The 14,558-nt window shown below is 53.1% G+C and overlaps 2 protein-coding genes and 1 non-coding gene across 5 annotated transcripts; all 3 read right to left on the reverse strand.

Moving 5' to 3' along the window:
- Window positions 1–650: 650 nt before the first annotated feature.
- On the reverse strand, window positions 651–14,545 carry CPSF4 (cleavage and polyadenylation specific factor 4). 3 transcript variants are annotated; one of them, XM_019422636.2, is made up of 8 exons: window positions 14,320–14,545; window positions 12,857–12,907; window positions 10,375–10,527; window positions 7,830–7,925; window positions 7,347–7,440; window positions 6,128–6,200; window positions 4,418–4,510; window positions 651–1,558 (listed from the first exon to the last, which is right to left on the reverse strand). In XM_019422636.2, the coding sequence occupies exons 1-8, from the start codon at window positions 14,420–14,422 to the stop codon at window positions 1,490–1,492; spliced, it is 732 nt and encodes a 243-aa protein (XP_019278181.1). In that variant the 5' UTR covers window positions 14,423–14,545; the 3' UTR covers window positions 651–1,489. The 3 variants fall into 3 exon arrangements, with proteins under 3 accessions (XP_019278181.1, XP_019278180.1, XP_019278179.1); XM_019422635.2 differs by having other exon boundaries at window positions 4,418–4,513; XM_019422634.2 differs by having other exon boundaries at window positions 4,418–4,588.
- Window positions 10,583–11,680, reverse strand: LOC109251237 (60S ribosomal protein L10-like). The gene has a single exon (XM_019422640.2). The coding sequence runs from the start codon at window positions 11,127–11,129 to the stop codon at window positions 10,827–10,829; it is 303 nt and encodes a 100-aa protein (XP_019278185.2). The 5' UTR covers window positions 11,130–11,680; the 3' UTR covers window positions 10,583–10,826.
- LOC128774783 (small nucleolar RNA SNORA70) lies at window positions 11,190–11,322 on the reverse strand. The gene has a single exon (XR_008419250.1). It is a non-coding gene; the product is annotated as a small nucleolar RNA SNORA70 (small nucleolar RNA).
- Window positions 14,546–14,558: the final 13 nt, after the last annotated feature.

The following is a 14,558-nucleotide window of genomic DNA, read 5'->3' on the forward strand; positions in this document are numbered from 1 at the left end:
AAGTTCAGTGGGAGGACTCAGGAGCGAGGGAAAACACAGGCCCTGACAGAAGCTCACAGCTGCCCATTTCCAGCACCTTCATCCTTACCCTTCATCAAAGGTCTTCAGTAGGGGTGCCTGGGTGGGTCAGTTGGTTAAGCATCTGACTTCAGCTCAGGTTATAACCTCACAGTTTGTGAGTTCAAGGCCTGCATCAGGCACTCTGCTGTCAGCACAGAGCTTGTTTCAGATCCTCTGTCTCCCCCTTCTACTCCCCTCAAAAATAATAAACATTAAAAAAAAAAAAGGTCTTCAGTAAAGTGATATGAGGGTCAGAATTGGCCTCTTGAGAGGTGTGTGGTAAGCACATATACGGCATGGAGTCTAAGGGGTGAGATGCTGCAGCTAATTATCTCCTAGAAGATCCAAATTTGAATAAGCAAGTATCATCCAGCATCTGAAATGAAGGAGACCTACTATGTGGCTGTTCCAGAGGCTGAGCTTCCAGACTTCACCAGCTGCCAGTACAGAGGCCCTTCCTTCCAGCAGGTTCACGTTTGTTGAAAGGGGACAAGCAAGCTCTGGTATGGAAGCTTTGTGTCAGGCATTGAGCGCAGCCAGGAGCAAGAGTCCTCTCCTTGGTGTGGGTCCCTGAAGTAACCAGACGCAGCTTAAAAAACAAGCTTTAATCGATCTCATAAAAATTGTTCTTGTAACTGAACTTGAACAGGCCCACTTGCCCAGCAGGCTGCAGGTGACAGTCTCACATTTCCAGGTTCAGGGGCAGGAGGTAGGTGCACAGATAGACTGTGTCATCGATTTACTGGGTGGTCTGCAGCTCCAGCTTAAGGCATACCTTCAGCCATGCCACTGATAAGGAGGCGCTCCAAGGAAATGAGCCCAGAACAAAAAGCCCCTCACACTTGAGAGCCCTGTGCCCTTCCTCTCAACCACTGCCACCTTGGAGCAGGGCCCAGTTGTAGAGAGAAGGAGTGCACTTAAGTTTGCCCCAAGGGGCCGCCTCATTCAAGTCACACGGACAGGCACAGCTTCTGAATTCAGCAGGATGTGGAGGAAGCAGGCATGACCAGCTTTAAATGATCCAACAGCCCCTGGGGTCACCAAGAACTGGTGTTTAATGAGGCCTCGAGGGGAAGGGCTGCCTTCCCTACAGACTGCTTGGCAGGAGCCCTTCCCCACCGCTTCCTCCCCTCCCCAGAGGGCGGTGTGCAGGGAATTGCGGACAGGTGTCGATGCCTAGACAGACATGATGCCGACTTGACCAAACTGGAGCACTTGTCCCCTTTTAAAAAAGTTTACAGCAAACAATAGGGAAACTGTCAGACGTAGCCCCTCATAATGATGAACCCTGGCGTGCTTGCCTGCCTGCTCCAGCCAGAGTTGCACCAACACTGGCGTTAAACAGTTAAGTGCACGCTCCCAAGGATGGCCCAGGGTGGTCCCCGAGAGTGGGGACCCTTGGGCTGCTCTGAGCTGGCTCCAGCTGCTGTCACTGTCCACTGAGAAAGGCCAAGTGGCCTTTGGTGCATCTGTTGGCGTAGTGTCCTTTCTCGCCACACTGGGAACAGCAGGGAGGGAGGGAGGGAGGAGACAAAAAAACAACACCGTTTTCAAATGCAATTTTCAGGTAAGGTAGCACCTGCCAAATACCAGGTCCGGTATGGGGACTCCAGAATTCTCAGTCATCCAGACTTTCATTCAGACACAACGAAGAAACTCCAAAGGTATCACAGAAACTCCAGGAACTCGGCAGATGGAAGGGGGCTGCACAGCCAGAGGGTGACCTGAGAGCACACAGCGGGGGTTTCTGCAGGCTGGGCCCACGTCAAACATGGGACCTATCCATGGAAGGTCTGTCGTGGGTGGCAGGATGAGGAGAATCCCATGGGAATCGAGCTCCCCCACCTGTCTGGGGACCAAGCCCCTCTGGCAGGCTAGCCAGTCACTTACCTTTCTGAGGCACTGTCTGAAGACGGGAGGCAACAAGGTGAGAGAAGCCACAAGGCTCCTTCCCCAACTCGGGGAGTCATGGCATGGACACGGAGGGCGGGCTGCACCCAGTTTTCCTGCCTGCCTCTTGCACCCTTGCTTAAGCTAGCCCCCCCCCCCCCCCCCCGGGGCAAGTTTTGGTTACAGGATCAGAGAGATGGGACAATGGTTAGACTTGGGTGAACAGACCCAGAAAATCACTTGAAAAATCTAGCACTGACTCTGACCTGTCCCAGCTCTGATTTTCCAGGCCCTGCCTTAGCTTCTCTTCATTCATTCTTTTCACTCCCCAAAAAGAAAGGAATTAAAAGGTAGTGAATGGCAGCCTCAAGAACGGGACAAGGGTCAGGAGACAGGTAGGAGCACTCACCCTGCACTAATGCACCCAGTGCCTTCCCAACCCCAGCTTCCTCACCCTGGAATGCCCAGATCTCTCGTCTGCTCTATCCCCCTGACCCCACAGTGCCTGCGTTTTCCAAGGCTGTCTGATATGTATGTGTGACTTTGGATGAGTGGCCTGTGGAGCTGCCGGCTGACCCTCTGGTGAGATCACCAGAGGGAAGGACTCACTGGGACCCTGCTCACAGCACCTGGCATGTCTGTCAGCTTCCACAGCTGGCCCTGGAGAACCCAGGATTCCTACAAGGTGTCTTGAATATCAACTATGAAGGGCCTGACGTGAGAAGAGGTTGTTGGGTTCTGGCTACACCTTTGTAAGTTCCAGGACTTGGGAGAGCTGGCTTCAAAGGCCTCGCTGCAGAGTCCTGGGGCAGGGTGGGGGCGGGGGGTGTCCAGAGAACAGCTACAATGCCTCTGTTTCCTCGTACTTGATGGATGACTGGTCAAAAGCGGTCTGTTCTCTCCTCACCTGGGAGGGCTCAGGCTCAAATCTCTGAGGCATTCCGTGAACCCAAGTGCACATTTAACTTTAGTTAAAGCACCTGGGGGTGCTTGGGGGCACCTGCCTTCCCCTCCTTGCAGAACACAAACCCCTCCTGGGAAACAGCAATAACAGTCTTGGTTCTCTCAGTAGAGCTGGCCCAGGGCAGGTGCTCAGTGAGTGAGTGAGTGATGGCTGTGGGAAGTGGCTCAGCCTTTCTTGAGAGAAAGTTCTAGGAACAATTTAAGCTAAGCGTACGCCCCCTTGACTCAGACCTTCTACTTGTAGGTATGGATGCTGCTATCAGACTAGAGCTCACAGAGGTCTAAGTGTTAGATTCAGCATGGTTTTTAGTAACAAAAACTATAAACTGCTATCCACAGAGAACTGGGAAAGTAAATTGTGGTTATATTACACAGCCAGTGGAACAGATTACATTCACATATATTGACATAGTTCAATCCACAACATAGTATTAAGAAAAAGAGACTATAGAAAGTTATACACACTAGAGCCCTATGTACATGAAAATGTACTTTCATCGTGCTTATGTAAGTTTGGCACAGCCGTTCTCTAAGTGGGGTCCCCCATGGGGCCTGAAGGAACACCAAAACCAAAAATCGTGACAACACAGCACACTAAGTCAAGTGGCTGTTTTAGGAAAGGTGGGAATAGAGATAACACTGTGTACCTGAAACATCTCTGTCCTCTAAATGTTTTTACAGAAAGCGTGTACTAATTCTGTATTTTGTAAAATACTGAAATCTGAAGTTTTTGTAAGCCTAGTTCTACTATCAGTTGTTTCTGCTGACTTCCCTCAGTGGGGTTTGCTTCCTTCTAGGTTTTGTGATTTTTGATTATGAACTCATTCTTCGGAACTTTAGCTGTGGGAATTCTGTGTGGTTGGGCTGAGAATAAATTCCTCATAGAGCCAGATTCCAGGGGCCCACATTTGGGGCTGTTTCCGATTAGAAAATTCAAGTCTGTATAGCCTTCACCAAGGGTGTGCATACAGCCCCAAACTCACGAAGGGTCCGTTGGTGACTATGAAGTCTCAAGGCACTTTTCTCCCCCCTTTCCATCCAGAGCCAAGAACAACACAAGTTTTCTAGCAGGACTTTTAAAAGTTTACCCTTCCCCTGAGCGTCCCACTCTGTTCAGGGGGATTCTAATCTGTCTTTTTCCTGGGTGGTAAAGCTGTCTCTCTCATTTGGGCATGTGCCCTTGTGGGATGTGAGGACATCCAGAAGCTTCAGGGCTCCCTTCCCTTAACCCATGCTTCCATTTTGTTACTGGCCTCTGGAAGATTCCCCTCCCTTTCCTTCAAACTCTGTCTTTGCATTCAACAGCATGTGTGATCGTTCTGTTGGCCCTGGTGTATCGTGGAAGGAAGCAGCATGGTCTCTAGCCCACCAGAGTAGCCCATTGTCACTTTTATGGTCAGGAAAAACATAGATGTTTTCATTTTTCAAAATTAACTGTCTGGGGAATGAGGGAACGGCCTCTGACTGTGAAGACCCTGCCCCATCCCCCAGCCCCAGGACTCACCTTGTAACAGGTGACCTGCTCCAGCGGCCGGGGTCCCCGGTTGCCTGCGCTGCTGTTTTGACTCTGCATGACCCCGATGACCTGCGGGGCTCTCTGCTGATTGGGAGAAGAGTTCTGACTCGTTAACTGGATCAAGGAGGACGACCTTTGTAATGGCGGATTGTTACTTTGCTGGAAAGAGTTACACAACACGGTTTTACTGCGGAAAACACGTGCACGCAGACTACCAATGGGGACAGGAAAAAAGAGGGCGGGACTGCTCCCGCATGACCAGCAGGAAGAAGGGCTTCCGCGGTGGCCCTGCTCAGGAGAGCAGCCAGAAAAGAAACATCTGGTGATGATGGCAGGAGCCGCTGCCCGAAAAACACCATGCAGACACACAAAAACGAAAAATAAAAGTAGAAAACAAAACACCAAAGAGACGAGGAGGTCTCTGGGGCAGCAGGGCGAGGGCATGAGCAGGCCTTACTTTTGTTTCTGAGGTTCTAGCTTCAGGTCAGGATGAACGCTTGGTTCAGCCAGATGTTTAGCAGCCTACACGGCGAGCAACAGTCACAGAAAAACAGTTGGAGGCTGACGTGCTGACCTGCGGTCTAGGGGCTGAGAGGGCCCTCCACTAGGGAGTCATGTGAGCAAGGGGGATGGGGGGCTCGGGGCTCGGGCCAGATAGCTAGGCCACCTCCTAACCAAGAGGGGTCCCGGCCCGGCCTCCGCAAATACAGGAGCACTGAGCTAGAAAGCCCCAGGTTGTCATGGCTGTACCCACACCCAGTTCCTGGCTTTGCGAGGAGTTCTGAGTCGTCCCACAGCCTCCTGAGGGTGGGGGTCAGTGCAGTGGGGCCAGGGGCGGGGGGGCATGCCCCCTACCAGCTGCTCAGCCTGTAGCAATGAAGGATGAGCAGGGCTTTGGCAATGGGGTCAGAGTCCAGCCAGGTAATAGGTAAGAATTCAAGATCAGTAGGCGGGTTTACTCAGCCTGTTGAGACCCTGCTTAGTGCACCTGGCCAGCCCTTCTTCTGGGCCCCCAACCCTTGACTCCCGGGTGTCCTTGGTTTCGGGGGGTGCTGCTGCAGATTCCCACTTGTCTGTGGCATCTCTCCCTCTCCTCATCCTTGAGGGGATCAGCCCATTGCTGGGTTGTGGGACCCCCTTGTCTAGAAAAGTGAAGCCAGCTGGTCCTTCAGCTCTGTTCCCAGCCTGTCCTGCTGGGAACCTCCACTCAGAGTGCTAAGGGTACTGGCAGGAGAACCAGTCAGCCTCAGTTCTGCTCCCCAGCTGCTCCTGCCCAGCTGCGGGACCTCAGACGAGGCCCTCCCTCTAGTTTGTTTCCCTGTTTGAAACAGGAAGGGCTGGAACCAGAAGCAAGAGCAGCAGACCCACGGCGCTCGAGCTGCCCTCCGCTCTGGCCCCTGGGAGCGGGGGTGGGGGGTGAGGTGCCACTGAGGCACTCGCCAGGCAAGAAGGGGCGAGAAGCCAAGTGGGCATTCGGCTCTAGCAGACATAGCAGAGAGCCCTCCACCTCTAGAGGGAGATGCAAACCATTCTGCTCCCTGAATTTTCTGCTGGAACTCGGGGTGACTCCCCTCCTGTCCCACCTCCTCACTGCCTTCTCACACATCACCAGCCGGGGCTGTGGCGGACCGTGCACCAGGGCAGGCAGTGTGGGGGCCGGCAGCACTACGGGGCCAGGGAGGGGCAGGGGCACAGTACCTTTGTCGGAGGCTGCGTCTGCTGTGGCAGTGGGGGCTGCTCGGTGGTTCCCATCGGCAGTTCAAATCGAGGGCTGGTCACCCCGCAGCCAGAGGGGATGAGAAGAAGAGGAGAAGAGGGGATGAGAGAGGGGCCATGCCAGGAGGTATTCCCAGGAGATCACAGGCAGCCTCTGCCCAAGCACAGAGCAACTCACCCAGATGTGGGGAGGGCGCCGGCTCTCAGCTCCGCCCCTGAAGCCTCGGGGGACAGGGGTGAAAAGAACTGACTTGTCTGGGCAGCTCTGCCCACATCTAGCTTCGGGACCTTCACAAAGTGCTGCTGCCTCCGGAGGGCTTTTTGTTCATGGGACCTCCCCCCACTGCCCCCACATCCACTTCTAACTCAGGTGCCAGACCACCTCCGACAAGACACAATCCCGAGGAACACACCCGGCTGCCCCGCAAGCAGGAATCCCTGGGCCCCCTGCAGGCTCCTGGCTCTCATCCAGAAAGCGGCGCCAAGTCTGCAGCACCTGCCACCTGCCCACTGGGTGGCAGTGACCAGGATACCATGCTTCTGTGCAGGTGTCCGTGGTGTGGACAGAAGCAGCCCAGGGTGGGGGGTGGAGGGGAACGACACTACTCTGCGGTCCCAGCGCCACCCCAGGGAGAAGTCCGACTCCACAACCACCCAAAGTGACAGATGTGCACTAAGGCCCAGGAGAGGAGCTCTGAGCCCTGCTGGGCAAGGTGAACCCCACTTTAGAGGCTACGGACCTGCCTCAGACCAGGTGCCAACCCTACCACCATGTGACCGAGGCCAGTGGCTAAGCTCTGAGCCTCAGTGTTCCCACGCGCGAAATGGCGTCATCCTCTCTCACACACACTTGAGAGTTATACAAAGTAGTATATGTGGAATCCCAAGCTCTGACTCCACAGAGGCCCCCAAACTGCAGTCTCCTTCCTTTAGGGCTCAGGTTCTTAACCAGAGGTCCCTTACAAGGCATGAGCTTTTCTCATGCACGCAGCCCAGCTTTCATCAGATCTATGACCCAGGAAAGGTTAAGTGTTGGGCTAGGCAGAGCCACCTCTGAGCTCAGGGAGCAGCAGTGACCCCTGCCCCAGGTCCTGTGGGGACACCACCTAATGATCAAAGCCCAGCTGGACCCAGGAAAGATCTAGAGGGCAGCAGGGCCTGGGGCAGGAGTGGGGTAGGGGAACAGGGTCTGGCTACTCACTGCATGAATTTACACGAGGGCCCCTCTGGGCAGAATCCCACGAGGTAATTCACACAGATGACTCTCCGTGTGTGCCGGTGCCTGCACAGGGGACCTGTGGAGCCAAGCGTCTGGGTCACTCAGACTCCCCTCTTCGGGGGATGGCCTCGTGCCCCTGTGCCAGTCAGAACCCTGCCTACACCACTGCCTGGGGTGCAGAGAGCAAGAGCAGGGCTTTAGATACTGGCTCTGTCTCATATCCATTCACAAGGGACAGCAGGCAGGGCACACAACCTCTAAACCGATAGTTTCCTTACCGAAAATCTAGGTGAGAGTGCAGTCCACACAGGAGCTTTGGGAGGCTCGGGCGAGCTGAGGGTGTAAAAAAGCCTCACGAGCCCCAGATGCCTAACACCAGATTTTGCTGGGACAGGTAGAGGGTCATGTGGGGACAGGAAGCGAGGACCAGCGTCTTGCTGGGGGCCCAGCCACCCTGACACCTACCATGCTTGCAGAAGCCACGGTCGTACCAAGGGCAGTCCTTGATCTTGGACTCAGGGTCGATGTGCAGGAAGGGGCACTCCTTGTTGCTGCACTCCCCTGCAGGGAAAGCCAGACGTGCGTCCACCTGGGGCAGCTCCGGGAGAGCCAGACCCAGACCCACCTCATGGCTCTCTTACCCAAAGGGGGTATCCTGGACACTGGACAGGGGCCCAAATATGCAAAGGCACCAACTGAGAGCAGGAAATAATTGGTCTCTACCCTGATGAGCCCTTCACATCTACTAGCCGGGACAGGCGAAAGGTCTGAGGATTCCACCTTTCAGAACAAACAGGGAAGATTTGGGAACTCAAGGCTGAAGTCCTGTGGCAGAATGTGATAAAGCCTTTATGATGACAGCTCCTCTTAGGAGCAACGGGCCCAGCTGGCCAGTGGCATCGTTCACCCAACTACGGGATCCACCCCCTCCGCACTTGCCCTCCCCGATCCATGTGACACACGGAAGGACAATCTGATCACTGGTGGCCAGAGAACACGCAAATCCCTTTCCAGACCCGCAAGCCTCTATGTGGTCTAGCCCACTCCTCCCCAGGCTCCTCCACCCCCAGCCACATTGCCCCCCGCCCCACGTGACCGGCCCCTTCTTAGCCTTCAGATCCCAGCTCAGGTCTCCCCTCCTGAGAAAGACCTTCCTTGACCACTTAGCCTAAAGGAAAATATGGTCCTCATGTGGTCCCATTGCTGTTTATTTCCTTTAGAGTGTTTATTGCATGTCATTTTCTTTTCTTTTTTTTTTAACGTTTATTCATTCTTAAGAGTGAGAGAGACAGAGTGTGAGTGGGGGAGGGGCAGAGAGGGAGACACAGAATCAGAAGTAGGCTCCAGGCTCAGAGCTATCAACACACAGCCTGACGCAGGGCTCGAACTCATGGACCGTGAGATCACGACCTGAGCTGAAGTCGGACACTCAACTGACTGAGCCACCAGGCGCCCCTTGCATATCATTTTCTTTTATTTTTTAATTTTTTTTTTTTTAACATTTATTTATTGCTGAGAGACAGAGAGAAACAGAGTGCAAGCAGGGGAGGGGCAGAGAGACAGGGAGACACAGAATGTGAAGCAGGTTCCAGGCTCTGAGCTGGCAGCACAGAGCCCGATGTGGAGCTCAAACTCACTCACGATGCGATCATGACCTGAGCTGAAGCCTGATGCTTAACCGACTGAGCCACCCAGGTGTCCCATGCATATCATCTTCAACTTTGTCTCACTGCTGTCAGCTGCCTCTGTCCCTGGGCCACCAGAACAAAAGCACCGCGGGACGAGAAACGGGTCTCTCCTGTTTACTACCAACACTCCAGTGCTGAAAGAGGACCCTCACTTGTGTCACAGGTAACAGAAGCTGCATGGTACATGTGCACTGGGGCGAGCTCTGTGGGGAAAGGGCAGGCAGGGGAGCATCAGAGGCAGTGGGGAGGTTGCCAGGCCCGGCAGGAATGAAGGAACCCAGGTCAGCCTTCAGGGGTGCTCTTAAGAGTCTTCCAGGAGGGCTGTCTCCTGCCTTTGGATCCAGATGGGAGATGGCTTCCATGAAAAGGGGACACCCCCCTTCCAGTGCTGGTTCCAGAGCTGGTTTGGTGGTGGCAGTGGGGGGGGGGGGGGGGGGTGGTGCGTCTGGGAAGCCTGGGTCCTACTTCTAACTATCTGTGCATTGACTTCATAGCTTATGCTACCTCTACAAAAAAAGCCACAACTATCATAATAAACCAGCAGGGCATGCCTGTCGGGCTGCTGGAATAATTAATGTCTCCTAATGACAGTGCTTTGAAAGCATGCTGCATGTCCAGTGCTCCCCAGCACCCCCAGCCCACCGCAAAGTATAGCAGGCTTCCAGCCCCCCGCTGAGCCCCTGCACAAGGCCAGCGGTCCCAGGACCAGAGCCCATCCTCATCCTGACCAACAGGGCTCCTTCCTGGGCAACCTCCGCCCACAGCAGAGAGCGGTGGATTCTAGTTCCATCAGGGAGCATAAGAGCTCTGCTGAGCAGCCCCCTCTGCCCCCGCTTCTCCATGCAGTCCTCAGGATAGCCAAGGGCACATGTTCTCTATACAGCGAGCAAGGCAACCTCAAGGTGAGGAGTGGAGCTCTTGGCCACCACAAGACAGCCCCCTGTTTAGGACAGTCAAAGTAATACCTGGGATCGCACTCCCAGACAGAAGGAACCAGCTCAGACCTGGGGGGCAAGGAGTCGCCAGTCTGGAAGCAACAGCCGATATGAGGGAAAAGGTCAACGTGAGCAGAAACAAGGCCTCCTGCCAGCTGCACCCACCATGGGACCCTCAGTTGCCTCAGCTTCCAAAGAACTTGAAACTAGAGGGCCAGCTGAGGTTGGCAGGCACTGCGTGAGGTTCTCATGTGAAGCTGTAAAGATGGGAGTTAGCAGACACCATGGGCAGCTGTTTATCCCCTCTGGGTGTCTGTTCTGGGTGCCTCTCCAGAGCTCCTGAGCCTGGATGTCCGAGTACAGAGAGGGGCCGGGCCATCTGCTTACCGAACTTGGAGTAGAAGTAGCACTCAGGCATCTTGGTCATGTCGTACTCGTGCAGGAACTCGCACTGGTCCCCCTTCTTGCACAGCCCCCGCAGCCAGTGCTTACACACAACCGTCTTCTCGCCACTGATATGGCGGAATGGGCACATGCCCCCTGCCAAGAAAGACAGCGCACTGTGAGGAGGGCGGCGCCTTCACCCCACATTTCCCTGCAGTATCTGGGAGCAACATGTCCTGGGAGGCGGTGGTTGCCCCTGGCAGAAGGCAGTACATGGGCACACGTTTAAGTTTTAGTACTTCTATATTTTCTATGTGTTTTGGAAAAACCTAACTAAAACATCACACCATGCTTTCACAGATATTACTGTAAGATGGAAACTTTTTTTTTTTTTTTTAAGATAGGAAGCAGGATTTATTGGTGGGCATAAATAGGGAGGGGTAGTGCTGAGATTCTCATGAGTGCAGAGCCCACCATTTGTCCAAGGGGCCACGATTAGGGATGTATTTGACCCCATAGCCATCTGGGATGAGCTGCTTTTCTGCCACCATGTCTTCAAATTCGTCTGCATTAAACTTAGTAAAGCCCCACTTCTTGGAAATGTGTATCTTCTGGTGGCCAGGGAACTTGAACTTGGCCTTGCGTAGGGCCTCAATCACATGCTCTTTGTTCTGCAACTTGGTACGGATGGACATGATGACTTGGCCAATGTGGACCCTGGCCACTGTGCCCTGGGGCTTTCCATAGGCACCCTGCATGCCTGTCTGGAGCCTAGACTGGAGAAAGCGTGAGGCCAAACTTCAATGTCCACCAGAAAAAGCTGTCTCCAAGGTCCCTTAGGGCAACCCATACAATCAACAGGCTGTATAGACCACCAAGGAGGCTGCTGTTTGCAGACACACCACACCGGGCCCCATGGGAAAAGAGCACAGTCGGCTTAATTGGCTGCAGTAAGATGGAAACTTAATAAGCCTTAGGGTGGTGGGGAAATAAGCTTATTTGTTAATTAAAGAATAGCTTTAGTGATACACAGACATAGCAAAAATTGTAGGGGTAGTTAAAAAAAAAAAAAAAAGATTGGGGTTTGGGAAACACGGCTCTAAGAAACAGAAGGTAAAGAGGATACCAGCAGAAGCCTGGACCCCAAGTGGGCTCCACCTCTAGTTATAAATGCCCACTTAGCCTCCAAGAATTAGGAAAGAAAATCAACTTCAGAATTAAAGAAATGCTCTGTATACAAACTGGCCTTCTGTGGCAGGAACTGAGCGACCAGCCACCCAGATGGGACAGAGCTGCGCCCTTGGAAACTCGTATTTATTTTTATTTCATTTCATTTTATTATTTTTTTTTTTGGGGGGAAACTCATATCATTTCATTTATTTTTATTACTATTATTTTTTGGAAACTGTTTTTTCTTAAAAAAAATTTTTTTTAGGGGCGCCTGGGTGGCGCAGTCGGTTAAGCGTCCGACTTCAGCCAGGTCACGATCTCGCGGTCCGTGAGTTCGAGCCCCGCGTCAGGCTCTGGGCTGATGGCTCGGAGCCTGGAGCCTGTTTCCGATTCTGTGTCTCCCTCTCTCTCTCTGCCCCTCCCCCGTTCATGCTCTGTCTCTCTCTGTCCCAGAAATAAATAAAAAAGGTTGAAAAAAAAAATTAAAAAAAAAAAAATAAAAAATAAAAAAATTTTTTTTTAATGTTTATTTATTTTTGAGACAGAGAGAGACAGAGCATGAATGGGGGAGGATCAGAGAGAGAGGGAGACACAGAATCCAAAGCAGGCTCCAGGCTCTGAGCTGTCAGCACAGAGCCCAACGTGGGGCTTGAACCCATGGACTGCGAGATCACGCCCTGAGCCGAAGTCAGACACTCTGTCTCTCTCTGTCTCAAAAATAAATAAACATTAAAAAAAAAAAAATTAGTTTCCAAATAAATTTGCCTACAGGAAGAAAAATGCCCAGACCTATACATGGCATGTAAGGTCTCACCTGCAATCTGTCTCCTTATGAATCAATGGATGGTCTGGCTCCAGCAGCCTCTGTTGGAGCCCAGTTAGTATGAACAAAGCTCCACAGGACAGACTATTGTAGGGGTTTTTCATGAGAGGATACAGAGGACAGTGAGCTTGTGCAGACTGTAGAATCAGAAAGGCTTGGGTTCAGACACTGGCTCAGCCACTCACTAACTCTGTAATCTTGAAAAAGTACCTAAACACCTCAATACTCACACCTTCTGCCCATGTCACAGGTCAGCTCGTGGCCACAGGGAAAGTGAGGTGAGAAGGCAGACTCAGAGTGAGGGTCCATCCTGTGTTTTAAATTTCAGGCAAAATACCCCATAGTGTTCCTAGCCTATCCAAAGCACAGTGATTTCATCTAGGGACACTGTTAGTCTGCAGCAAACCAGACCTGACAGCCTATAAGTCTGCTTGAAGGCTGGGTGGTGGAAAGCACCTCAGGAGGAATGTCGGGGAGCCAGTGATTTCTTACCTTTGCCACAGGCAGCTTTCAAAAAGAATTCGCAGACAGCAGCCCCTGACTCTGCAGAAAGGAAAACAGAGACATCAAACAAAGTGAGGTGTGACTAGGGACAGCTGAAAACACAGGGAGGGGACCCTCCTTGCCTTTAACCACAAAGGGTACAGGAAACGTTCTGGCAAAAAAATGCAAAGCCAGACCAAGCCAGAAAAAAGCTGCTCATTTTAGCCATTCCCTGCAACATGAGACACATATGCTGGGACCAGTTATTCTGAGAACCTCCTATAAGCAAGATGCTTTCAAGTGGCTGTGGAAAGGTTAGGGCATAAGATCACAGAAGTTAATTACCCCCAGTTTGGACATGGGATGGTCCAGAGGGCTAAGACTGTGCATGAGAAGTGTGGCCACTTGAGGGGAATGAGGCTACAGGAGGCTCTTCCAGGCCACGGACTGGTAGGAGAACATGGATCTAACACAACATAGGGAACCGCAGACCGAACCAGTCAAGAACACTGGAGAGCTCACCTGGTTTTACTAGGTACTGAATGGCCGTAGACCAAGTGGTCTTCCACAAGTCCCTTCCCCCTCCCAGGCCTCAGTTGCCCCATCTGTGGATTGAACGCAATGACCTCTAGGCTTTAATGTTACAACATCAGATTCCAAGTGTGTCCAGAAAGGAAACAAGAAAACTGCTGGGTTTTTTAAAAAAAAGTGCTAGACATGGGAGCACCACTTGGGTGGCTCGGTCATTTAAGTGTCCAAGTCTTGATCTCAGCTCAGGTCTTGATCTCAAGATTGTGAGTTCAAGCCCGGCATCAGGCTCCGTGCTGGGCGTGGAGCCTACTTTAGAAAATAAATAAATAAAAATAAAGTGCGAGACATCCACCGAAGTTGGGGGGTGGCGGAGCCAGGAGCTACCATCTGAAGGTGGAGAAGGAAGGGAGCTCAGGCAGCTGCCCAGCTGTGATGAATGACCCAGAGTTGGGGTCCAGAGAAAAAGTGAGGGATAGGCTCCCAGGGGGGCAAGTCTCAGAAGAATGGAGCTTGAGTGTCTAATTGGGAATCTCCTACAAAGAGGGACAGGTGGTCCTTCCTCCAGCAAGACTCCTCCAACCGCCCAGTACTGATGAAAGCAAGAAGAGGGTGCTCAAAGTGGGGAGCAAGTGGAAAAGGTGGATATCTAATTATTTTCCTTCAGTCGGGGGAGCGAAGTAACTTCCAATCCAGGGCGTTCGCTTTCATTCAAGAATTATTCGAACAGCCAGACATGGTTCTGCCCTCCTGAAGGTTGTATTGGGACAGCCCCAGGGGATCAAAGATCCAAGAAAGGGGGGCTCCCGAGCCTGAAGGGGGTCCCAGAATGGGGAGGAAAGGAGTCCCAGGCCCGATGGGGAGCAGGCCCCGGGACCGAGGGAGAGGGGTCCCGGGGCAGAGTCGGTCGCGCCCCTTGCCCGCAGCCCCGGCCCCGCGCTCACTGTCCATGCCGGGGAAGGGCAGCGGCTGTGCCCCGAGCTGCTGCTCCACTGCGATCTCCAAGTCGAACTTGATGTGGTCCACGCTGGCGATGATTTCCTGCATGGCGGCGGCGGCGGCCACACCGGCCCGACTACCCCTGAGGTCCCTCGCCGCCCTCACACCTCTACCCGCCACCGGCCCCACCGCTCACGATCCTCCGCCTCGTCTCGCCTCGCCTCGCCGCCGCCGCCGCCGCCGC

Source organism: Panthera pardus, unplaced genomic scaffold (assembly GCF_024362965.1).
Source record: "Panthera pardus isolate Hobbes unplaced genomic scaffold, ASM2436296v1 HiC_scaffold_4, whole genome shotgun sequence".
NCBI classification, from domain to species: Eukaryota; Metazoa; Chordata; class Mammalia; order Carnivora; family Felidae; genus Panthera; species Panthera pardus.